The sequence below is a fragment of the Macadamia integrifolia genome, chromosome 9 (genome assembly GCF_013358625.1).
Source record: "Macadamia integrifolia cultivar HAES 741 chromosome 9, SCU_Mint_v3, whole genome shotgun sequence".
Taxonomy (NCBI): Eukaryota; Viridiplantae; Streptophyta; class Magnoliopsida; order Proteales; family Proteaceae; genus Macadamia; species Macadamia integrifolia.
In genome coordinates this window covers 3,808,699-3,834,203 of record NC_056565.1, presented here as the reverse complement: position 1 = coordinate 3,834,203, position 25,505 = coordinate 3,808,699, and the positions used below count along the sequence as shown (strand labels likewise).

General features: G+C 40.4%; 1 protein-coding gene and 1 pseudogene across 1 annotated transcript; one reads left to right on the top strand and one right to left on the bottom strand.

The window, feature by feature from the left end:
• The first annotated feature begins 1,077 nt into the window (after window positions 1–1,077).
• LOC122088706 (chaperonin-like RbcX protein 2, chloroplastic) lies at window positions 1,078–4,338 on the top strand. The gene is made up of 5 exons (XM_042658027.1): window positions 1,078–1,741; window positions 3,073–3,164; window positions 3,626–3,683; window positions 3,764–3,829; window positions 3,930–4,338. Exons 1-5 carry the CDS (start codon window positions 1,400–1,402, stop codon window positions 4,050–4,052), a joined length of 681 nt encoding a protein of 226 aa, XP_042513961.1. The 5' UTR covers window positions 1,078–1,399; the 3' UTR covers window positions 4,053–4,338.
• Window positions 4,339–6,245: 1,907 nt separating this feature from the next.
• On the bottom strand, window positions 6,246–16,705 carry LOC122090064 (annotated as a pseudogene).
• Between the last annotated feature and the right edge of the window lie 8,800 nt (window positions 16,706–25,505).

The following is a 25,505-nucleotide window of genomic DNA, read 5'->3' as shown; positions in this document are numbered from 1 at the left end:
TAGAATGGGGAAGCTCCTTGTGAATTTGGATTGGGATAAGTATAATTAATCGATTTGTTTTAATTTAGCTACAGTAGCCTAGCATATTGCACAAGGAGGGGGTGGGGGTGCGGGGCAGCATTCTCCCTCCTTCATCGTTCAGTTCGAGAGGAGAAAATTCCTCAATTGGGTCAGATCCGGATCTCAAAATCAACTAAATGATTGTTTGAAGGGAAAAATGGGGTTTGAATAACCCTAGCGTCCACAACTCTTGGATGACCATTATATACATGTTGCACATAGGGAGAGAATTGGAGGATCAAAAATTAGAGAAGAGTCGAATCCTCCTAACTAGTCAACCTAATAAATAGTTTTGATTGGCCGGCCACCTGGTGCAATATCAGCTGCATTTTTTTATAGGCATATCATAGTGGTCCTTCCATTACATTTCTACAATTATAATGGAAGAAAAGGAGAGGAATTGTTACGACATCAAATTGTAGTTTCCTACAAATGAGATGGGTGGGAAATCAAATCATCCATTTGGAGGGTTTTAATGACGTTTGGTGAGAAAAAGAGTGGATTCCACAAGGAAGATGTGAGAGGCCATGTGCAAATTCACAGGAATTTGCACATTGACGTTGTGGACCTCTTTACAATCTTTTTACCTCCAAAAAAAAAAAAATTTCTACCTAACCTAAGGATCAGATTTTTTTTTTTTCCGTAATGATATTTTACATGAATTTTTTTCTATGTAAATTTTTCTACTATTTTGTGTTTGTTTGTATTTTATGTTAAAAAGGAAATGTTCCTATTTTACAGAAAAATAATTTTCCGTATGATGTTAATTTCCGTACGGTCCGTAAAATCTCTAAACAGTTCCGTATGATGTTAATTTCCGTTGTTACCTTTCCTGCCTAACACAATATCCGTACGTTCACGTTTCAAAGTTCGCAACTGTTGGAGTCTCTTCCACGACTTTTAGTGTCAACAAGATTTCGACACGCGGCAAAAGAGCCACGAAACCCGTCCAGGAGTGTAGTACCGTTGAAGCTTCTGTTTTTTGAAGCTGGTTGACTCTTTTATCGTGTGAATTTCTGAAGGTTTCGAAAGAGTAGATAGATTTGGACCTCATAAAAATCGTCTGGTGAGGGTTGAGAGATCCTCATTCCTCAGACTACTTTCTTTTTTCCCTCCATTTCCTCCACTAACCCTTATAAACCTGCAATTCTTTTCAGCTTTATTCCACGAATCTCTGGTTGTAATCGTTATTCTTCGATTTACTCAGATACCCATTACTGATTTCGCAGTTTCCCTTGGTGGGTGTCTCTTATTTCGATATAAATTGCAGTGTTGAGGAAGAGATATTGGTGTATCTCTTGAAGAAAATTGTTGGGTTAAGTGGTTGAAACTTGAAAGGATGGTAGGAGCTTTATCAATGGTGGGTTCAGCGGTTGTCGACTCCCACACATGTCCATGTCTCTGTTTAGATTCTCTTTCATCATCTGGCATGAATTTTAAGAGTGCAGGGGATGTTGGGTTGTATAGAAATTTCATGGGAAGGAAGAAATTCAAAAGGCATGGATCGTTGGAGCTGAGCAGCTCATTTGTGGATGCATGGCAAGAGTGGCGTCTCCCTGCAAAAGTATTTCCGCGATTTGTGAATGGGCAGCATTTAAGGAAACAGAACAAGGGCCGAAGTCTTGTTATCGTTAGTGAAGTTGCAGGACAATATGAAGATAGCTTTGATGATGTTAAAACGGTGAGAAACTAATCTAAAACAGCCAATTTCACTTAATTTCACACAATTGTTAATTTATTTCAGATTTAAAAGGTTTTGTTGATGTTTCTTTCCCTTTCTTTTCAATCTGAAATTTGATGGGTTTGCTCAGATACAGTCTAAATATTTTAGCTCAGATTTAAAAGGTTTTGTTGTGCATTATCTTTACCACTTGATTCATTAGAAATGGATGAGGATGAAATAACTATATTCCAAACTGCCTCTTTGATGATGATGATCTTATATATTGAAGGGTTTTCAGCAAAACTCTCCTAGGTGACAACTGACTAGTACTCCAAGATAAGCCGTAAGCAACCTAACTCTCTTTTCTTCCAGTTAAACTTACAATGCACATACTATGTGTTTCATTACTTTTTATTTTTATATTTGTTTCATTACATTAAGAAGCAAGATTATACTAAATCATCTCTAATTAAATCCCCTGTGATGCGGGCGAATGCATGCATAGTGGTTTCTAGTACTTACAGACCAACATTAAGAGCTTGGAAATTAGCCTGCACTTGTTGATGACTTCTTTAATTTACAAAAAGACCTAATCTTTGAAGAAACACTAGAGGAACCAGACTAGCCCCCCGCTCCCTTTTAGAGCATCCACTTGTTTGGAACTTAATTCAGAATCCATGTTTTGACTCAAACATTTTCAGGATGCCCCTAACAAGCTTCATTTCTATCACAGCAAGATGCACTTGCGTTCAATGACAATGGACCTAGTATTAGATCTTGGGTGGGAAATTCTTTTACCTATTTCTCTAGGTATCTATATTGAACAACAACTTCTCTGCTGCTTTTTTCTTCTTTTTTTCCCGCTATAAAGTTTCAGGGACACTCCTGGAAATGATCCCAGACCAGCATGCTTAACCGTACATGGAATGTTTTAGCATTATGAAAGTTCCCAGACAGCCTTGTGAATCAATTTCATCGAAGTCACCAAACAGCTTGATGATTTCTCATGCATTTGATATCTTGTAAAACCAAGGAAATCCATGACCAAATGCATCTGGTTGGACCAATAAACAAATTGATAATCATGCCTTGACTTAGCTATGATCTTGAGACAGGCTTTCATCCACTTCTCTGTTGTTTAATATGCCAAAGTCACATTATATGGAAAATAAGCTTCAGCTGAATTTTGTGCCTCATTTCTTATATTTTTTTTCTTTTACTGTTCTCTCTAGTGTTACTACAAGCTTGCTAATTGTGGGAGTATGCTATTGCTCACATGACGGCTCACTTAGTTGATCCTGTTTTTAATAGTTTATCTTCATGCTATTAAAGGATTTCTTTACTTGCAGCAATTACTCAACTATTTCACATACAAAGCTGTAAGGACTGTTCTTAACCAGCTTTACGAGATGAACCCAACAAAGTACCGGTGGTTTTATGAGTAAGTGGATTATTATAGTAATATTATTTTTTTTGGCAGCCTTCTTCTGTGGGCAGGCATTAACCGCTTTCTGATTATCTTGTTCTTGTCTTTTTTATTTCTGTTTTTGCATTCTTATAGCATATTAGGAAGCCTTGTAGGCTTGACTTGTAACCATATGCACCAAGATGGTTAAATGTATAACAAGTAAAAGGATTTAACAATGACACTGATTTCAACTTACCCAAGTCAGCAGATTGCGTGGTCAGTAAGATTTTTACTACAATGAATACATTGCTAGATATCTTTCATGATCTATGAATTCATCCTGATACCTCAGGGTAGTCTGCTTTTATGACTTCATAGTTAGTTCCAAGTCAAATTATTCATCCTTGGCTTGCATATGTAGGCATCCTATCGTTTAAATTCTCATTTCATTTTGCTATTTTCTTCTAAATCCTGCTCCATCCCCTTTTCTATAGTTTTGTGGCATCAAATCAACCTGGAGACGGAAAGCGTTTTATACGTACCCTTGGAAAGGTAGTATTAAGTTAAATGAATTCTGGTAACTCAATATTATTTGGATTAGAGAGTTCACTATGAACCCCTACTATTGTCAGGAGAAGCACGATCTCGCTGAAAGGGTGATGGTAACTCGCCTTCACCTGTATGGCAAATGGGTCAAGGTATGCACGAAACCATGGTATATGCATCAAGAGCTTTTCTTTGATTTTGAGCATGAAAATAAGGTTTGTCCAATGTTTCATTGATGTCTTGATGATTCAGAAATGTGACCATGCTGCAATATATAAAGAAATCTCTGATCAGAACTTGGAGTTGATGCGTGAGCGACTCATTGAAACTATTATATGGCCATCCGACGACACAAACACAGAAAAGATTGGCTGATGGTTAACCCTTGAACTCGGCTTTCAAGTGCTGCTGTCAATTTGTTGTTCTTAATGTATCAGCATATCTTTCTCTATGTTCAACTAATTAGGTCCCCAAATGAGCTTCCATTAAAATTATTTTCCACATCCAAAGGGATTAATATTGTAAGCTGTATTCTTTGATATGTATATACTTATAGAAAGAAAATTTTAGTTCAAGGTCTAAACAATATGGAGCAAACAGATCCTAGTGTCTATCTTTGAAGATTTTAAACAGGGGACTGCTACAGCCTCAGCTTATACTACATGCTTTTTCATTTTTAACTTAATTAATGTGTCCTCGATGTCCAATATACATCCAAGGTAGGAAAAAGAACAGACAGTGTGTTCTGAATTTTTCAGAGACTTCCCCCAACAGTTCATTTCATTTGTGGGTACAGTTAGTTTGATTTTAAGCTAGTTCTTTTCAACTCCCAAAATCTGTATTTTCTTTCAGGTAAGCTCATTATCATTAACTAGGTTTTCTGCCATTTTTCTACCATATACCAACTTAACCAATTTGATTGGGTCTTCCTTGAATCCGGGTCATGAAATGGACAATCCACATAGATCAACTGTTGTTTTTTGGGGAGGTGGTTAAACCACATTAACCAGCTAGAAGCTTAAAGTAGGGAAATGAGAGATGATAATTACCGGAGGAAAAAAAAATGTCAATATGGTCAACTAGAGAAGAAAAATACCAAGCAAGTAAACCGACTTGTCATCTGCATTTCTCAGTGTGATTCGAAAAATTTTCCGGATTATGGAGTAAAAAAATCCAAAAATCTAACCCACTAATCAATTCACTTCTTACTACGTAACTGAGACTATGTCACAATCCCTATTAGCATATGGGGGTTGATTTTATATCATTTTTTTACAGGAATTGATGTGAGTTGCTATGATCTTAAGTCCCCTCACCTTGTAAACTGATTTATGGGATTAAATTCATACAAGATTATATCAATGGTATCAGAGCAGTAGATCTTTGATCCAACCCGTGCGTGGAAGGAGCAACCTGATGCCAGAATAAGAACATCTAGGAATAGGCGACCTGGAGATCAGGCCCACATATGCTGATAGGGAATCGTAATAAGCTACCCATGTCCTTTGTCTCCATCATAACGTTGTCGATCAGACGGCAGCATTTCTCTAGGGTCGCGGGCGAGAAATCAACGGACGAGTTTCCTCTATTGCTGATCAAGGTCCCACTCAATGGCGTCTATATGGATGAACTCTTTGGTGACCACTGGTTGGACACTCTGATTCCCTCCAAGTGCCTCATTTGAAAGAAAAAAAAATAGGCACACACTTACATACAGTATGTTGCTGCATGTTTCCACCTGGTGTAGACCTGCAAAACACAGATTAGAGACTGGCCCGGAAGGAGCTCTAGAATCAGGCTCCAATGCTTAAGTCAGACTTAGAACTATTATTGCGTAGAGTGTTCAGTAGATTGAGATCTTACCCCTTTTCCCATGGCCGAGACTTCCTTATATAGGTAGCATGGGTTTTTCTCATTGCTCAAGAGGCTCTATTATCCTTACCTTATTGGAGAGATCTTCTTCCGTCGTGCTTGAGCTGGCTGAGATCATGACGATTAACTTGACCCGGGTTACTTACCGCAACCGTTCACCAAACTATAGTAAGATCCTCTAACCAATAATCAAACCATAGTAAGGTCCACTAACCGCTAACCAAACCATAGCAAGATCCTCCAACCATTAGCCTGACCACGGTAGGGCTAAGGGTTAAGCAACCGTCTGACCCAGGTTAGCACTCATGGTCCATGATCTTGAGTCAAAGTCGGTAATTGGTGTTGGTACCTCTGTGAGACTGGTCGGGTGCTCGATGATCTTTTGAGGGGGCAGGTTCCATGCTCGTGGTCAAGCTGATTTAGTCTTGGGTCCGGTGACTCCGGTCTCCCAACCATTGACCAGTCAACGAATATATATATATATATATATATATATATATATATATGGTATATCACGGTATATGTGTTTCTACAAGGGATGGAGCTTTAACAACAGTGAGAAAGAACGAAACCAAACACAGGACCAAGAATCCCAGATTCGGGGCTATCATTTTTTTTTTATATAATAATAATAATAATCATGGAGCACAATTGTGACCATAGAAACAACTCGACTTTCAAGTGTTGGATTTAATCTGATGCTCATGTTTAATAAACATTGATTGCAATAAAGCACATTTAGCATTATATATTTACAACAGGGTTACCTCGGTTCAACGATGGATAGTTACAAAAAGATCCGATTCAATGAGATCTGAGATTCATGGATGTAGTAGATACAGGGATCTCAATTATATAACCTAATTAGCAAGAAACTGCATAGTAGTCAAGCAAGTTCCTCGATTGCTTAAACTAGCAACTGAAAAACATACAAGTCCTGCAAAAATAAATAAAGGGATTCATTTTACACAGAACATGATGAACTTGTATCTGTAAAAGTGAAGCCTACCCTTTCACTGTAAGCCTGTAAAAGGGTTTGGAGCAGTCATACACGCATAAAATCAGGCCAATCTCTAGCACAGACCAAAGCCAAATCATCTTCTCAACTTTCTGGGGTGAATGTTTGTGAGGAAAAGATCAAGCTTTTAGATGCTCCCAGATATCATACACTGTTCCAGAACTGTTCGTACTCGAAACTGCAGTCACAAATAATAAGCATACGTCATAACAATTAGTTCATTGAAGAAAGCAAATAGAAAATGTGTTCCTATGAGCAACAAAAATATGATGGAGACACCTTCACATCCAGGGAGGGATCATTAACCATATTCTTTATTTGAGAAATTATGCCTGCATTTCGTAGTCTCTTGATACGATTGGATGGACCATGACAATTAGGAAAAGTAAGATTTACAACACACCAAACAGCAGCAGTGCGTAGCCTACTGTCATTATTCTGCAAAAACTTTATTACAAATGATTGTGAGCATTCACTGGCTTTGGATGGAACGAGTTGATGCAAAACTGCGTCTTTGTGGAACTCATTCCCAGTTGCAACATTACTTAGCATGTACATTCCCTAATGAGAAGGATTGCAGAATTCGTCAGAATTCAGAAACAAAAACTGACACTCATGGAAGAAAGAGGTTTCCTTCTTTGTCTCCCACCACCATAGTGCCTTCATAAACATCAAATTCTTGATAAGAATAACTAATAACTTGATAGCAACCACATCCCCGCCCCCAATTTTTAAAAAGTAAAGTCTTCACCTGTATGCAGACTTCTGATTTCAAAGCACTCCACAATTGCCTTCCAACAGCATTTATAATGATACCATCATCTGCTAACACATGCTCAATGCAGTTGATACATCCATGGACAAGGATTGCGTACAAGTGCAATAGATTGCTCCTGGATAAGAGGCTCTGGATCTGCAGTATAAATGCAGCCATAGAGATATATGTCCTGAAATACATCAAAATCAAATAGGCATTGGATTTGAAATAAAATGGTGAAAGAGTTTCATATTTACCACAGATCAGGCTTGCCAATGTGGATGATGTCAGCTCCAGAAAAATGTCTTCTCTGTGAGTTCTATCCGCAAGAAACATCAAGTTCCTTAAAGCACAAACAGAATGTAACCTCAGGGAAGAATCCATTGACTTTGATAGCCTAAGAAGCTCTTTCACACCTCCACACTGGATAAAAGTAGACTTATGTCTTGTAAAATCAACCACAATGTTGCTAAGAGCACCAAGAGCTGCAACCTGGACAGATTATTGAGGCAAATCAAATATGTAATCTTCTAAGTTCCCCAATTAGATATTAATGAAATGCTGCAGCTTACATTAAGATTTTTTCATTTGCACTCAGTAGACCAGATTCAAGCGAATCTACAAGTCATATATTTGGATCTCATAGTGGTGCTTATACTTTACATTGCAGGAGAACAATTCAATCATGCAGTTTTGGCACAAGAGGCAAAGGTGATGGTTGAGAGGGATGGGGCTTCTTTTGCAAAAGCTATGAGGATACAAAATACAGGAACCTTTATCACGGAAGGATGGATGCTTTAGGAAAGCTTCAGGGAATCATGAAGCATATCAGTAGTTTAGTTGACTAGTGACTTACTTTCAAATATATACCAAATAGCATTGCCAAGGCTTGTTTTGTTGGCCTATGTCCTGTTTTGTTGGCCACGGCCTTCCCCTACACCCCTCCCCTTTTCCCTTGTATATTCTTTCCTCTCTTGGTAATGAATTATTTATTCATCCTTAAAAAAAAAAACATTGCTAAGTATGTGGCTCAATTAAGTGGGCCTAAACTGGCTAGTAAATCTGCTGTAATAGGTGTAACAGGTTCTTGCAACAACACAATAAAGATGGAACTCCACTTCACAAGATCAACACCCCGGCAACATAAAGAGCCCATGGGCCAAGACAAGTAAATCTCTAATGGATCTTCAATATTTATCCACTCCATCGGAAATAGGAATGGAGTCCCCACAACAAGGAGCCTACACTAAGAATCAAGCACTATTACCCTCTCAAAAAAAGTACGTTACCCGGACACGGCAACAATACAACTCAGGCATGACAAATATTACATTTTCTGCATACTCATTAGCTTACACAGTGTCGGACATAGGTGCGAAACATTATGATTGTGATCTGTTAGGGTTAAGAAGGAAGAGAAATGCCATTGTTTTATGTTCGGAGAAGGATAAAAGGTCAAGGGAAGCTATGGGTTTAGGATGAAATGGTGTCAGCATTTTATGAAGATGAAGATGGTTGAGGTAAACTAGGGTCTTGTGAAGGTAGAAGTTGGTTTGCAGGGTTTGTAATGGGTTCTGTGACAAGTGGATAGAAAAATAAGTGCAGGAAACTATCTCAAATCAGCTAAGGCGTGTGAGTTTGGTGTGTAGGTTACACCTAACAAGAATAGGAGGAGGATAACTAGCTGAGCTACCTTTCCAAGGGTTTAGTGCAAGCATCAACTAGCACCAGACTTCAAGGTCAACAACCATAAGAGCAGCAAGGTAGAGCAACAACTCAGCTTTGATTAAATAAATAACAATTCAACTATACAGCTTAACCACGCCCCTTGCCTTTATATTGGCAATGTTTTGAGAAATAGAAACTCCTCCTCAACTAATTCCTAGACAGACAATTTCTATATGAGTGACAAACAGAACTAACAAACTCATAAACTACTCAACCTACTAAAAACCACAATTAGATACAACCTTTTAAATGAGCTATCCCAAGCAGTTTATTTGAGTCCACAATAAAAGAACATAGAAGGATCTTTAGTGAATACCATCACCGAGTGATGCCTCCTCGAGTTCTCGATCTGATAGAGAAATTTAATCAAATTCCATGACATATTTTTTTTGAATCATTCATCACAGCAATGCAGTTTCAACCATTGCAGATTTTAATTTCTAATATTTGGCAATGGACAATACGCATAGGTAACTGACTCAAGGTTATGCCTCGAGAAAGTGATGGAATAAATTTAGTCATTATGCAACCTCAAGCAGACCATAGTTTTCCAAATTACTCAAAATGGAATGTAATCAAAAAACCAAACCTGGACTGACGTAGAAGGGTCATTCAAAAGTTGCAGCAGAGAGGAGACGATCATTTCATTCATAAAACGACCTGCACTCAGATTCTGATTAACATCCTGTTAGCAAAGTCTATAGCAAACCAAACCAGAGTTTTAAAATCACAAATCAGCAATTCTATTACTAACCTTGACTGAACGAGAAACATTTCTCATACAGATGCAAGCTGCAATACGCACATCCAGACTATCATGATTCAGTGCCTCTGTTACCACATTCAAGACCTAGACAATTCATAACAATGAGTCACAATTCACAAGTTGATTATGCATGCATAATTGCATATAAACATATTCCAGCAGAAAATTTAGTTGTCCGCTTGTCTGTATAGTAAATGTAGGTCAATCACATTCTTTGAGTCTTTAAAAGATGGAATTATTAATTAATTCAGAGGGACAATAACTTTAGGAGAAAAGTTTATTCAGTATACTGCCATACATATTGATGCAATCCAGGGTTCGAAAACTGGGCCCACCCAAGTGACAAACAAATCAAATAATAGGATTGATGGCAATTCTGTAATTTCTATAACAGTCAAATGCCTTATATGTAAATTAACAAGTGAGGGGGCCAAACTGGAATTGAAGTTTAGAAGTGGAGGGCTTTCTGGAACTAAAAATAAATAAATAAATAAAGGATATGAATGGACTTAAGAAAATAAGGGTCTTTTTAGGTGATAGAAAAGTCAGGTCTTATTTTAAGAAGTGTCATTCTCTTCTTTGAGATGAAAGGAGAGTGGCAGAGAAAAAACTTGGTTTCAGAAGGTAGAACTAGGTCAAGCATGCTCAGTTTGATCTGGTACTTCAATGGTCGATCCCTAATCCTCTGGTCTGTTAAATCAACTCAACAAGCACTCAAATTTATAACCCAAGACTTAATAAAAATTTCCTACAGAATTTTAACTATTCATATCTTATTTTCAAAGACCTCCAAATGAAAATCTAAAACAGGTAAAATCAATCTGGTAATTGTACTAGTCAATCCATAGCTCATACCCCAATTTCTTCAATAGCTGGTCCATGTTCACAAATTGACGCAATCTTCTAGTATCACGAAAATTAATTGACAAAATGGACCCACCATCTGATTTAAACAATGTGAAGTAAACTAATCTACATAATACCAATACAACTGTTTTCACAGAAAAAACTATCCAAAAAAAAAAAAAATGCTTTCACTAAAAAAGAAATACTATAATTGTTTTGGGATGGAAACTGGCACTTCCCGGTCAACTTCAATCAGTTTCGTATCTCTTTTCAAAAGATCAACATCAATGCGAATAAAACAGTTCCTGAAAGTGGACATAACAAGCTTCCAAACTAAATAATATGAAGAACTATTGGTTGTTCAGCCAAATGCAATGGGAGGTAAAATCCATATTTCTCAGTCCTCAATTGGTCTTCAAGGCACAAATGCAACATTGCATTACATGATTGAACTATTTAATTAGGAGGAATAAGATGCATCAACGGATTATTCAGGAGTCATTGACGAAAACTAGTAATTAAACACGTGTATGTTAATGCCTCCTGTGAAGTAACAAACCTGCAATGAGAGAAATCTTGACCTGCAGATTTCCATCTTTGAGCATAGTTCACCTAAAGCTAGCAATATTCCTTGTAGACGTTTGACTTGTATCGGACCTTTATGTAAGAAGTTGCAAAGTTTATCAACAGCATCAACCTCAAAAGCCAGTTTCTGCAAATCCTCCTTGTCTGCAATTAGATTTGCCAAAGCAAATGAAGATTCATCCCCAACCTGATCAGGCTCTTCAAGAAGCTCAACTAAGATTAAGATCAACTTGGTCTTTGTTCTGATGTCTTGAAGATAGCAAGGGAAAGCATTTCCTATAACAATCAAGCAAATGCAGGCAAGCAGTCTTGTACGGGGGTTCCTGTCCTTTGTCAACTCAGTTATAGTACTCAAAGCTGTTCCACCCTTGAGTTCCACAAACTTTGCGATGATGTTAGAATTATTCTTGACAATAGCAGCTATTGAATCTAAGCTAGCATCCCTCTGGTTTAAAGAACCTTCAAGCAGATAGAAAAGCCTCTGTAGAACTCCAGCATCACACAATGCTTTTTGCTCTATATTTGTCTCACAAGAGTGTATAATAATGCTTGCACCTAGTCCAGTAACATTCTCATTATCGCTATTCAGAAGTGAAAGAAGGAACTCCATGTTTTTCTCTTTAAGGAAATCATATTTTGGCGCCAATTTTGACTGAAAAATAATTCTCAGGGAACGGGCACTAGCATCCACAACCTGAAAAGAATAGAAACAAAAGGTCATCCCATTTACATCAGATACAATGTAAGAAAAAAGAAAGGTGATTATGTGATAAGTTCACAAAGGAATTAATTCACTTAAAGTTATGTTTGAGTGGCAAGAGAATGCAAGAGAAAAAAACACAGAGTGAAAAAAGGTTGTGTAACTAATTCAAAAACCTACAAATGTAGAAAATAAATTGTTCACTTTGTAATCAATTTCTTGGATTTGAATAGGGTCAAAGGGAAATAAAGAATCCACTTAACAGTTTAGTTACCATATTTAGCGATATTTCAAGTTAGATATATAATAGTGCTTAGAAAAAAAAAATCCATTTTCTATTCTAAACAAATTTTAATTCCCTCCATTCCCTTCACTTGCAACCAGATAAATCTGAAGCAAATAAATAAATAAATAAAAATAAAATTTAAAATTTAAAATTTAAAAAAAAAATGTTCTCAACACGGATCAGGGTTAATCTGAATTAGACGATTAAAACATTGGATCACCCGATCCCAATCTAGATCATATTATCCATATCAGGATCTGCCAATATTAAAACCATTCGTATCAATCCAAAGAGTCACTTTGTCATTTTTTTGGTTTCATATACAACAACTATTTTCATAAAGATCAAATAAGTACTTCCCAAAAAAATCACTCTAGAAAAATAGGATTTATACAAAAAACAGCATATAGTTTTCATACATAAGAACTTCTACAGAATACAACAACAACAACTCAACCTTATCCCAACTTAATGGGGTTGGCTACATAGATCCGATCAAAGACAGCAGAAAGGAAAAGTAGAAGTAAAAGGGAAATAACACAAACACAATAAGTCAATAAATAAGTAAAATCTCATCTAAATGGGGTCGGCTACATTGATTCTTATCCTCCAATCAGATCTATTTGAGGTCATATTTGGGACAAGACCTAGACTATGCATTTCTTTCCTCACAACTTCTCCTATGGTCATTTTAGGCCTGCCGCTAGCTCTTTTAGCTCCTTCAATCTGAAACACCTCACTCCTCCTTACCAACGCATCCCCAGACCTCCGTGGCATATGACCATCCCACCTCAAACGGCTTTCTAAAAGCTTATCATAAATCAAGGCAGCACCCAAATTAGCTCTAATGGTCATTCCTTACTTTATCCTTCCTAGTATTGCAGCACATCCATCTTACATCCTCATCTCTGCTACAGATAGCTTATCAATATGCCCTACATTCTACCACGTAAATCATAGTCTGGTCTAACAATTGTCTTATAGAACTTTTCTTTAAGCTTCAAAGGAATACGTAGGTCAGACAACACCTAAGACGCACCTCTCCACTTCATCAATCCCACTTTAATCCTCTGTGAAACATCATCCTCAATATCACCTTCTTTACTTATGGTTGACTCTAGATTCCAAAAATGATCACTTTGCGATACCTCTCTCTCCTCAATCTTAACCATTTCATTATCCATTGTAGTATGACTATAGTTACACATCATATACTCTTCGTTCGACTTATCTTAAAACCTCTAGATTCCAAAGTTGATCCCCATAACTTCATCTTAGCGTTAATGCCAGCTTGTGTCTCATCCACCAAAATAATATAATCAACAAAGAGCATACACCCTTGAAACTCATCTTGAATGTTCCTATTTAAATCATCCATGATAAGCAAAACAAAAAGGGCTTAAGGTAGATCCCTAATGTATCCCAATTGTAATTGGGAAAAATTCACTACCTTGGCCTCCCACAGTTTTCACACTAGTCACCACGTCCACATACATACAACAACAACAACAATCATAACCTTATCCCAATTAAATGGGGTCGGCTACATGGATCCGATATTAAAAATAAAAAAAACCCAAAAGGCAGGTCAAAAATGAGGAAAATTGAGATAAGAGAAGACGGTAAAGTAGTAGAGAAAGACGCATTATGGGAACATCCCCTATAAGGGGTCGGCAACACGGGTCCTTGTCCTCCACAAAACTCTATCTAAAGTCATACTAGGATCGAGCCCTATCCTTTGCATATCTTTCCGAACCACTTCGTCAATAGTGATCTTAGGCCTACCCCTACATTTTCTGCCTCCCACAAAATAAATTTGGTTAGTCTTCCTTATTGGGGCATCTATAGGTCTCCGTTGAACATGGTCATACCACCCAACCGACTCTCACAGAGTTTGTCCTGGATTGGTGCAACCCCCAAATCGTTTCTAATACAGTCATTCCTTACCCTATCTCTCCTGGTCTTCCCGCACAGCCCTCTCAACATTCTCATCTCCGCTACACTCATTTTATTTAAAGTATTCTTCTTGACTGCCCAACACTTCACTCCATACATCATAGCTGGTCGAATAACTATCCTGTAAAATTTTCCCTTGAGCTTAATAGGCACTCTTTTGTCATATAGCACTCTTGATGCACCTCGCCATTTCATCCACCCAACTTTAATCCTATGAGCAACATCATCATCTCTGTCTCCTTCTTTGACAATGATGGACCCTAGGTATTTAAAACATTCACTCTGGGGTAGTTCCTATTCCCCAAATTTCACCACTCCCTCCCCTATTCTAGATTGGCTGAAGGGGCACATCATGTATTCGGTCTTCGTCCTACTTATCCTAAATCCTCTTGATTCCAAGCTTGATATCCAAAGCTCCATTTTAGTATTAATCTCATCCACAATTTCATCTATCAGAACAATATCATCAGCGAATAGCATACACCGCGGAACCGAGTCTTGGATGTGCCTGGTTAGATCATCCATAATGAGTGCAAACAAATAGGGACTTAGAGCAGAACATTGGTGTAACCCAACTGTGATTGGGATTAATACATATCTTTAAATATATAAATATTTACTCGACACCCTTTTCTTCTCTAGTACTTGCCAAATTAGCTCTCTAAGAACTATCATAGATTTTTTCTAGATCCATAAAGACCAATGGAGATCCTTCTTGGCTCTTAATCTTTCTATGAGTCTCCTAAGTATGAACTTCTACAGAACATAAAAAATTAAATTCAGCAATCTTAAGAAAACAATTGAATATTCAAATGTAGGTTCCACAGTTTGAACATGCTAGAAATACAACTTGTTATTCCAAGGTTAAAACAGTTTCTTCCACAAGCTGATTGAAACATTTCAATGTGTTACCCTCCTCTTTGAATAACTATTGGCAACAAGTCTTGCTATGTGGGCTTAGTGATTCGGTTATAAATCCCATGATGCAGAGCAAGGGCTGTAGGACTACAGCAGCCCCCCCCCCCAGCTGGCTGCAAGTCAAATAAGGGGAAATATTAGCTTCCTCCCGTAGGGCTTCTTCCACTTTAAATTGGAATGAACCAAAAATGACCTATATGAACGTTCATCTCCGCATTAAATCCAAGTGAAAGGCCTCTTTCTTAATGGTCTACATCATATTTGCCTTTTGGATGGCTAAATGAAATATTTCCAAATTTTGACATTAATATGATTTACACAAATAGGAAACCCAGAAGGTTCAATCAATGTGAGCCGCATAGTGAAATCCGATAAGCCCTAATGGGGCTTGCTAACACGTTTAACAATGTTCTAGTACAAGGACTCCAATATCTCCAACCAATGTATCGCAGTGTTACATGCAAAGGTAATAGACCACCCTTCACATGGTAGGAAGCATATCAGAGAAAACTTCATTTGTCAAAATCCTTTACGAGGAATACAGTTATCAGAAATAAGATGCAGGGAAGTCAATACCTGATAGGTTTGCCACCAATGCTCTCAAATTGCATATCCAATATGAATGCTAGATTTCCAACAATGTTATATAATAGAAAGAGATTGTGACATGATATCACAGCAGGAAATTTCAACACTTTCACTTAATTCCAATAAAAAGTAAACGCCGGAACTAAATTTACATATACAGAATAAACTTTTATAATTTCAACATGCACTGTTAGTATTTACCAAAAAAAAAAAATGCACTGTTAGTAAATACTTTCATCTCGCTAAATTACGAAACTATAGAACCAGATAATTGATATGAAGGCACCACCACATACAACATCACATGCTATAATTATCAATTTGATTCTAATTCTAACGGATCATTAATTCATCTACAAAAGAATACAGACTCAATAGTCAACATTCAAAAGGAAGCCATGAAAAACAGAGCATGTCAATTATAGCAAAATGCATGAGAATTACCTTAGCATCCGGATTAGAGAGTGTGCGAAACAGGTGAGGGAAGGCTCCGCTATCGAGAACCGCCTTGACACCGGCGTCGATACCGCACGCGAAGCTGCCGATAGCGGCGGCGGATTGGACTAAGAGAGGAACGTCAGATACAGCGGCGCTAGCAAGGATTCCGACAACGGTGGGGACGGCGCCGACATTGATGTAAGAAAGCTTCTTGGTTCTGTTACCGATGATCTGGTTCTTCACCTCTCTTAGGGCTTTTAGTTTCGCCTCTCCCTCGCTCGAGTTCAGGCGGACGATGAGATCCTGTGGTCGGTTTGTGGACGCCGACGCCGGCATTTTCGCCGGAGAAGGAGGGAAAATCAGGGACACACACCTCCACCGGCGACGTGCGTGTGTGTCGAGACTCGAGAGTGACGGAGAGAGAATAGGGAGGGAAAAGAGGCGAGTAGAGGTTTTTGGTTTTTGATCAGAGTATTGTTTTTGTGTATAATAATGAAATTTGTGCAAGGATGAACCTCCGTTCGACCTATCGTAGATTTGGAGACGGGACGTTGACGGCGCGTTTTACAGGTAGAGATATAAACGGATCAGATACGGATCGAATTCGAATTGGATGTATTTGGATTCGGATATTTTCTGATTGGATTCGGATAATCTTAAATGAATATAGATACAGATCGAATTCGGATTTTCAATTACCCATTTACTCATTGACTTATAGAATCTAGACATTCCTCCCCAGTGAATATAATTTACTTTTAATCCATCTTTCTAAGTTGATTTAACTATTTTTCTCATTCTCTATAGCATATTTAAACTTCAAGAAACCCTCAAAATCATTAATCGATTATTTAATTGGATCGAATAATTATTTTTTGGATAATTTGGATTTTATTCTGGATACCCTTAAATGAATACGAATGTGAATTCGGATTTCGACTATCCATTTAAATCCTTATTTACAGGTAATTTTTCCCTCGTCGATCTCTTTTTCTTTCATTTATTTTTTTTGCCAATTGGAGGACAAAAGTAAGAATCAATCAGGGCATAGTATTCTTTTCATGTTCATCTATGTCTGGTCGTAAGGGGCACGACCAATTACCCATCTATATCAGGGCGTAGCGAGGTCAGGGTTATCCTCACCTCCAGTACCGATACAAAATACATTGCGAAATTCAGAAAAGTTGTTGATACCAACGACATATTGGAGTCAATAGCAACTAATACTGATTCAAATCCATTGATATTGATACCTAAAACCCTAAAGGAGCTTTCTATTTCGGCTAAAAAGGAGAGGTGGGTTGACAATTGTTATTAATAGATTTGAGAGAATAATCCGGATTGGTCTTGTGTTAACTATCAAAACATAAATTCAGTCAAGGATAAGATAATGGTGTTAATTGGTTTGGTTCCGGTGTAAATGGTTCGATTAGTTTGATGCAAGAATTTGTAGGTAAAATCAAAATCGAATCATTTAATAACGATTTCATATATGAGAATCGAAACCATTTATAAATGGTTTCGGTTTAAACTGTTTTAAACGGTTTTCTTATGTTTTATAAATTTTTATCCAAACAACTTCCTTATCTTTAAAATTTATAGAAAAAATTGATGTAAATTGTAACATTGAATTGAATAGTTTATTGTTATATATATTTTTTTAATAGATTTTTATCATAAACTTAATTTTTTTTTATTGAAATATATGTAAACTTAACATTGAATGACTTAAACTTATTGTGTATATGTTAATCAGTTTAACGATTTATTTAAACGGTTTCAACTTTCAAACTAAAACCGAATCATGGTTTCAATTTAAAACCAAAACTGAACCATTTAATAAATGGTTTCATGGTTTCGATGTAACGATTTAGTTTGATTTCGGTAAACGATTTCGGTTTCAAGTTAACATCCTTTAGGACAGGAGTTTACTATTTGATCACATCTCTACACCTGTATAAAGGCCAATGAGAACACATTCGGCAGCATCAACATGTGTTCAGGCACAAGAATCACACCATCATGTAGTTTTCCCTTCAATCAAAATACCCCGACGTATGTTTTTTTTCATTAATTTGTTAGTCTTTCATTCTTCACTGTGCGACCTCTCCATGTTACTTGATTTTGTTTAATGGCAAACTTTGATTAGGGTGGAACTTAATTGATAAGCTAGGGAAATAGGGTCCACCCATCCACACAAATTACAACTATGAACATACCATTTTGCAGAACCAAGACTTACTTAGGCTTTGTTTGGTTGCCAGGTGAATGCAAATTTTTGAGGTAAAGTGAAATTTTGTTCACTTAAAAAATAAATTTAGATGTTTGATTGCAAGGGAAATATATTTTACATGTGAAAAAAATTTCACTTATATATTAAAATTTTCCTTTTTATTTCTCTACAAAAATAGGAAGAAAAAATAAAGCCCATGGAACCAATGATGGCCTTTCCCTTTCTTTTCAATCTTTTTTTTGTTTCCTTTCTTCTTCTTAGAAGCTTTGAATGGTTAATGTTGGCTTGAAGGATCTTCTTTGCTACTACGACGAAAAGGGTTTTTCATACGCTCTTCAATCTATTGTTTCTAATTGGGATTGTCTACACACTAAGTTGTAGAACTATGATGCGCCAAATAGTAGTAGGAGAGCATTCTCTTAGCAAGTGCCATAGACTCCAACGGCCATAGGTATCCTTCTTGTGCGGTGGTGAGGAACAATGGGGTTTTGCTTAAGACAGAGTATGGAGATATGAACGATAGTCATGGTATCACTTCACTTCATTTCTCTTGCAACCAAACAACTCAAAAGGGAAAAATAAATTCCTTCCCTTCACTTCACTTCCCTTCACTTCCCTTCCCTTTCCTTCCCTTCCCTTTGCCCTTGCAACCAAACGTAGCCTTAAAGAACCCTTCCAGGATGGTCCGATAAGAAACATCTTTAATTTCTCTCGTGCCATTTGTTTCCAATGGTTTTGTGCATGGTTTTGTTTATACACTACTGTCACTTTGACCTCTGATGAAGGAGAGAGGGAGGATGTGGATTACTATTTCTACCTGATGAGGCAAAATATGTCAATTTCCTCAGCACGGCTGAAGCGTGTATGCAAACCTGAATAGGACTGACCCACTATCTCGGCCCTCCATCAGTCCGTGCTACCACCTCGGCCCTCCATCAGTCTGTGCTGCCACATCGGCCCTCCATCAGGTCGTGCTGCCACATCGGCCCTCCATCAGGCCGTGCTTCCAACTCGGCCCTCCATCAGTCCTTGCTTCCACCTCGGCCCTCCATTAGGCTGTGCTGCCACCTCGGCCCTCCATCAGGCCGTGCTGCCAGTCACCTCGGCTTGACCAACCTGTCACCTTGGCTCGACACAGTCAAGTAATGCACTCAGAAACGTGCACACATCCACTTCTACATTCAAGGGACGTGATCCCTAATCATGGGGGCATGACTCTATCCACTACACGTCATCAGAGGCGTTCACCCCTCTCACGACTTACACCTCCGAGATCAATGGAGAATATTCCCATAATATATCCTGGAACCCATAATATTCTCAGAATCACAGTGTCACTCCCCTCAAGGACTCTACGCCTAAACTGGACTCTCCACAAATGCCCCTTCTTCTCTCTCCATCAGTAGCCTATAAATACCAAGGTAAGCCTCCGTCACAGGGGATCGATCACTCACTCCTTTTACTGGAAAAACTCTCTTGAGCATCTGCTGTGGAAAGATCTGACTTAGGCATCGGAGAGTCCCTCGTCAAGTCAGCCCGGCTCTCCCCTATCATATCTTCTGTGCAGGTCAGCTGGAGCACCAGGAGCTACAGGGAAGATCATCCAGTCAATTTTTGCCGCATCAAATTGGAGCCGTCTGTGGGAAACGGTTACAAAAAGTCACATTGGACCAATACAATTAAGGAGTGAGAAGGTCATTTCTTATACGACAACATGAGTAATATCCACCCGCGAGTTACCATTTGGACGTCCCCCTTCACCAGCAATGGCAGAGTAAGAGAATGTCCCAGCAGAGACCCATCCACAAGGACCCTAGCAAACCATGCCTGATGCGCAAGTTGCCCAGGGAGAGGGGGATTAGCACGTGCAGAACTCTCAGCTATCTCGCCATGTCCCATCATCCCGGGTAACTCACCCAAAATGGAAGAGCAGATGCAGAGCCTGTAGCTACAGGTGTTAGCGACAAACGCACTGGTGCTAACCTTCATACATCAGTTCGGCTCGGCACTTCCAGTGCCACAGACTAGTTCAGCTCAGTCGCCTAGGCCGTTACGGGCAGACAACTCAATGATGAATCTCCTGACAACAGTGTCACCCCTTAATCAATAGCAAAGAGGGGGTCCGCCAGAACGTCACGTACTATTCACTCGGTACCACCCAGCTCTCCTACCGAGGGGTGCAGGCAAGGTCCTGTTCCTACCCAGAACGAAAGAGCTCACCGTTCCACGCGTCACTGGAGTCCAAAGACACATTATGCCTATAGATCCACACCCCGGGTAGGAAGACTCCAGCTATCACCTCAAAGACTCACTAGAGGCGCGCATCCGCACAGAGAAGAATGGCAAGATCAACCCCATGGGGGTCAGACCTCGCCCATCAAGCCAACTAATGGTGCACCATGGCAAGGCCAGGATCAGCCTGGTGGTCACCAAAGCCCAGGAAGAAGCCCCATAAGAGGTGAAAGGGTACGACGATCCCCGAATCACCGAGCCGAGGTGAGGTGAGAAGGGATGACCTGGAGAGCCGCATCAAGCACCTCACTGAGCAAGTAGAAGGAATGCAGAGGCAAAGGCACCCAACCGACATAACTGTAACTCTGGCCCATAATGCACTATCCGATGAACTGATAGATGCTGAGCTACCCTTAAATTTTGTGATACTCGTCTTCAATGGATATGACGACACCACAGATCCCTATGATCATCTGTTGTATTACAGCTCGGCAATGACGGTTCATGGTAGGTCAGACGCCATTCTTTGCCAAGCCTTCGTAGCCTCATTAAAAGGAGCAACGTTGGTATGGATGTTGAACTTACGGCCACGATCCATCCGCAGCTATAAAGAGCTGGCAATACCGTTCCTCACACGTTTTCAAGCAAGTATGAAGCAGAAGCAAACTACACAAAATGTGATGAACATGAGACAGGGAGCGAGAGAGACTATAAGAGAGTTCATTACCCGATTCACCAAGGCGACGCTGGAGGTAAAAAACCTACCGGAAGGAGTGGCATATAGCACATTGTGCAACAGGATAATGCACCCTGATCTGGTCCAGTCTTTGGCTCTTGACTTGCCAGAAACAATGCCCGAGCCGTTAAGATGATGCAATCAATACGCCAACATGGAGGAAGTCCTGGCCGCCAGAGGGATAGCTGACAGGGGTGATCAGTCAGAGAAGGAGAAGAAAAGGACTCTGAGGCCTAGGGACGATTTATGCAAGCCGAAAAAGAATAGAGCAGATTGGCCACTTGACACTGATGAACCCGAGCAACATGAACTTGATCATTCCTGAACAAACCTGCTCTTAGAGATCCAGGATCAGAAGTATTTTCGTTGGCCTAGGCTAATGACGGCTAAACCAGAGGAGAGGAACCCCAACAGGTACTGTCGATACCACCGAGACCATAGGTATGACACTGAAGACTGCGATTCTTTGAAAAGGGAAATTGATGAGCTCATCAAGGCTGGATATCTCAACAAGTATTTGAAGCAGAAATATGGTGAGAACTGACCTGAGCCGAGGAGAGATGATGCTAGGCTGAGCCAAGATAGGGCTGAGCCATCTAAGGAAACAACCACAGACCGAGCTGACGCTTATGATAACCAGCCTGTGGGTCCAACTATTCTAACAATCATGGGTGGACCCACGACAGAATCAGTCAGAAAAACCAAAGCCCACGTGCGGTTCGTATGCATCACGGAACAGTCTGTCAAAGCCTTCATAATAGATCCATTCATTACGTTCTCTGACACAGATTTGGAAGAGTTGAACTGGCCTCACAACGACGCTGTCGTAGTTCAAATAGTGGTGGCAAACCAACCCTTCCATAGGATCCTAGTGGACATAGGAGCCTTTGTTGACCTCATGTCCTACGAAGCCTTCACAAAACTAGGGTTTGGCACTGGGACCCTAAAGCTAGCTCTAGGACCCTTGTACGAATTTTCAAGCACACCAGCAGAGCTGGAAGGAGTTGTAGACTTGCCCATAACCATCGGACAAGGAGCTCAGATAGCCACTACCATGGTTTCTTTTATGGTTGCCAAGATCGCCTCACCCTACAACGCAATCCTTGGCCGACCTGGTCTCAATGGCCTTAGGGCGATTGTGTCCACTAAGCACATGAAAGTCAAATTCTCCGCCAGTAATGGAATTGGTGAATGCAAGTCCAGCCAGAAAGAATCCTAGGAATGCTATGTAAACTTCATAAAATCTGTCAAGAAACCATGCTCGAGCCCTGTACAGTAGAAATTGTTGATCGTCGAGATGAAAGCCTCTTGACCTAAGTCGAGCCAGTAGCACAGTAGCTTGCTGTCCCAGTCACTGAGGCCAGTAGACACTTTTATCAGTAAACAATTTTATCAATAGATTGCATTGAAATCCCATCGATTAGGTGTAAGTCTTATAGATTTTATATTGTCAGCACCTTAGCTTCCATATCTCAGTTATTCAATTTTATTCACGGAGCTAATTAGATTCTATTTCGAAGCAATGTATTTGTCCCAAGTGCATACCACACATCAATATACTATGAAGCTTCTCCCAAATATCTGGCTCTTATAAAGAAACAAAGACCTTAACAACTAAGGCATAAAGACAAGCTACAGCTCGGCAGTATCTAAGATCGAGCTACAGCTCAACATCATATAAGACCGTGCTCAAGCTCGACACTATCAAAACCAGACCCTAGTTTGGTAACTCAAGCCCTTATGCATTAAGGCATGCAAGCCCGAGCCCCGACTCGGCACCTCAAGCCCTTATTAAGGCACGCAAGCCCGAGCCCCGGCTCAGCACATCAAGCCCTTACGCATTAAGGCACGCAAGCCCATAGCCCCGGCTCGGTACATCAAGCCCTTACGCATTAAGGCATTCAAGCTCGAGCCCAGGCTCGGCACCTTAAGCCCTTACACACTGAGGCATGCAAGCTCGAGCCCTGGCTCAGCAACTTAAGCCCTTATGCACTAAGGCATACAAGCCCAAGCCCCGGCTCGACACCTCAAGCCCTTACGCACTAAGGCATGCAAGCCCAAGCCCCAGCCCCAGCCCCAGCCCCAGCCCCAGCTTGATACCTCTAGCCCTTACGCACTAAGGCATGGAAGTCCGAAGCCCGAGCCCTGACTCGACACCTCAAGCCCTAACTCACTAAGGCATGCAAGCCCGAGCCCCAGCTCGGCACCTTAAGCCCTTATGCACTAAGGCATGCAAGCCCGAGCATGGCTCGGCACTTTAAGCCCTTATGCATTAAGGCATGTAAGCCCAAGCCCCGGCTTGGCACTTCAAGTATTAAGGCATGTAAGCCCGAGCACGGCTCGACACCACAAAACCTTACACACTAAAGCATGCAAGCCCGAGCCCCAGCTCGGTACTACAAATGACCTTAACACAAGGCACCTCAAAAAATCGAGCCCAAGCTTGGCACCCTCTAGGACCGAGCCCAAGCTCGGCATTCTATAAGATTGAGCCCTAGCTCGGCACTGCCAAGACCAAACCCAGGTTTGGCACATCAAAAGACCTAGCCCAGGCTCGGCACCCTCTAAGACTGAGCCCAAGCTCGGCATTCTCTAAGATCGAGCCCCAGCTCAGCACCCCTATGGCTAGGCCCAGGCTTGGCACCTCAAGAGCTCATAAGCTAGACATGGAAAATCAATTCCGAGCTCAGCTAGGGAGCGGAGCCACACTCAGGCAGCTATACTGGTCCTTATTCTTCCAACAGTTACTCATTTTGAGAAAATAAAGAAAGAAGCACAAGAATGCTGAGAAATGAAGACGTCAAAATCAATTTTTCATTCATCAAAAAAGTGGAAAAAACCCCTCAAAGTACATTGCTCTAGAAGGAGACATCTACATAAAAAAATATATATACAAGGCTAATCTCGGGGGGCTAATCCACGGGCCTAGCTCTTCACTTGTCTATCCTTTGAGTCGGATCACCTCTTCACCAACGTCGATCAAGCCATCGAGCTACACTGAAGTAGCAGGGGCGGGAATGCGCTACTTATAGTCCGTCAGATTATAGTATGGCATCTTACTCAGGATGAACCAGATGGCATCGTCTGAGCCAACCTGAAATTAAGCAATGTTAACGTCAACCAACCACTTCTGATTGGCTTAGGGGTTCAACCACCTCATTGGCCTCCAGCTCAGCCCCGATGTTGCCTTTCCAGCTCCTCCTCCTTGCGAGCGCTCTGAGTCTCGGACAACTCATCTTAGAGAGCATCATTCTCCTTCATCAAATTGCTATTGGCATTGAGCTGCTTAGTAACCTCCTGTTCCAGCTCTCCAGTTATTAACCCGACATCATTGGCATAAACCTCCTCAGATTGGGCCATTTTCTTTTCAACCTCTAATTGGCCTGTGATCTTGTGCGGCTCCTCATGAAGGTGCTTTGCCTGCTTCACCTTTGAACAAGCGATAGCCACGTCCTCGAACCGTTGAGCAGCCTTGGCTAAGAAAGTAAAGTAGCGCGTTTCGCATCGAATTAAATGCTCTAGCAGATTGATTCGAACTGCTAGAGCGGGGGGCTGGTGATGAGATAAAATATGTCCCCTTCCTTAGCACGGCTAAAGCGTGTATGCAAACATGAACAGGACTGACCTACTACCTCGACCCTTCATTAGTCCGTGCTACCACCTCGGCCCTCCATTAGTCCATGCTTCCACCTCGACCCTCCATCAGGGCTTGCTACCACCTTGGACCTCTATCAGGCCGTGCTACCAGTCACCTCAGCTCGGCATAGTCAAGTAATGCACCCAGAAACATGCACACATCCACTCCTACATTCAAGGGACGTGATCCCTGATCATGGGGGTAGGACTCTATCCGCTACAGGTCATCAGAGGCGTCCACCCCTCTCACGACTTGCACCAACGAGATCAATAGAGAATATTTCTAGAATATTCCTAAAATCACAGTGCCACTCCCCTCAAGGACTCTACGCCTAAACTGGACTCTCCACAAACACCCCTCCTTCTTTCTCCATCAACAACTTATAAATGTCAAGGTAAGCCTCCGTCATAGGGGATCGATCACTCACTCCTTTTACTGGAAAAGCTCTCTTGAGCATCTGTTGTGAAAAGATCTGACTTAGGCATCGGAGAGTCCCCTGTCAGGTCAGTCCGGCTCTCCCCTGTCATATCTT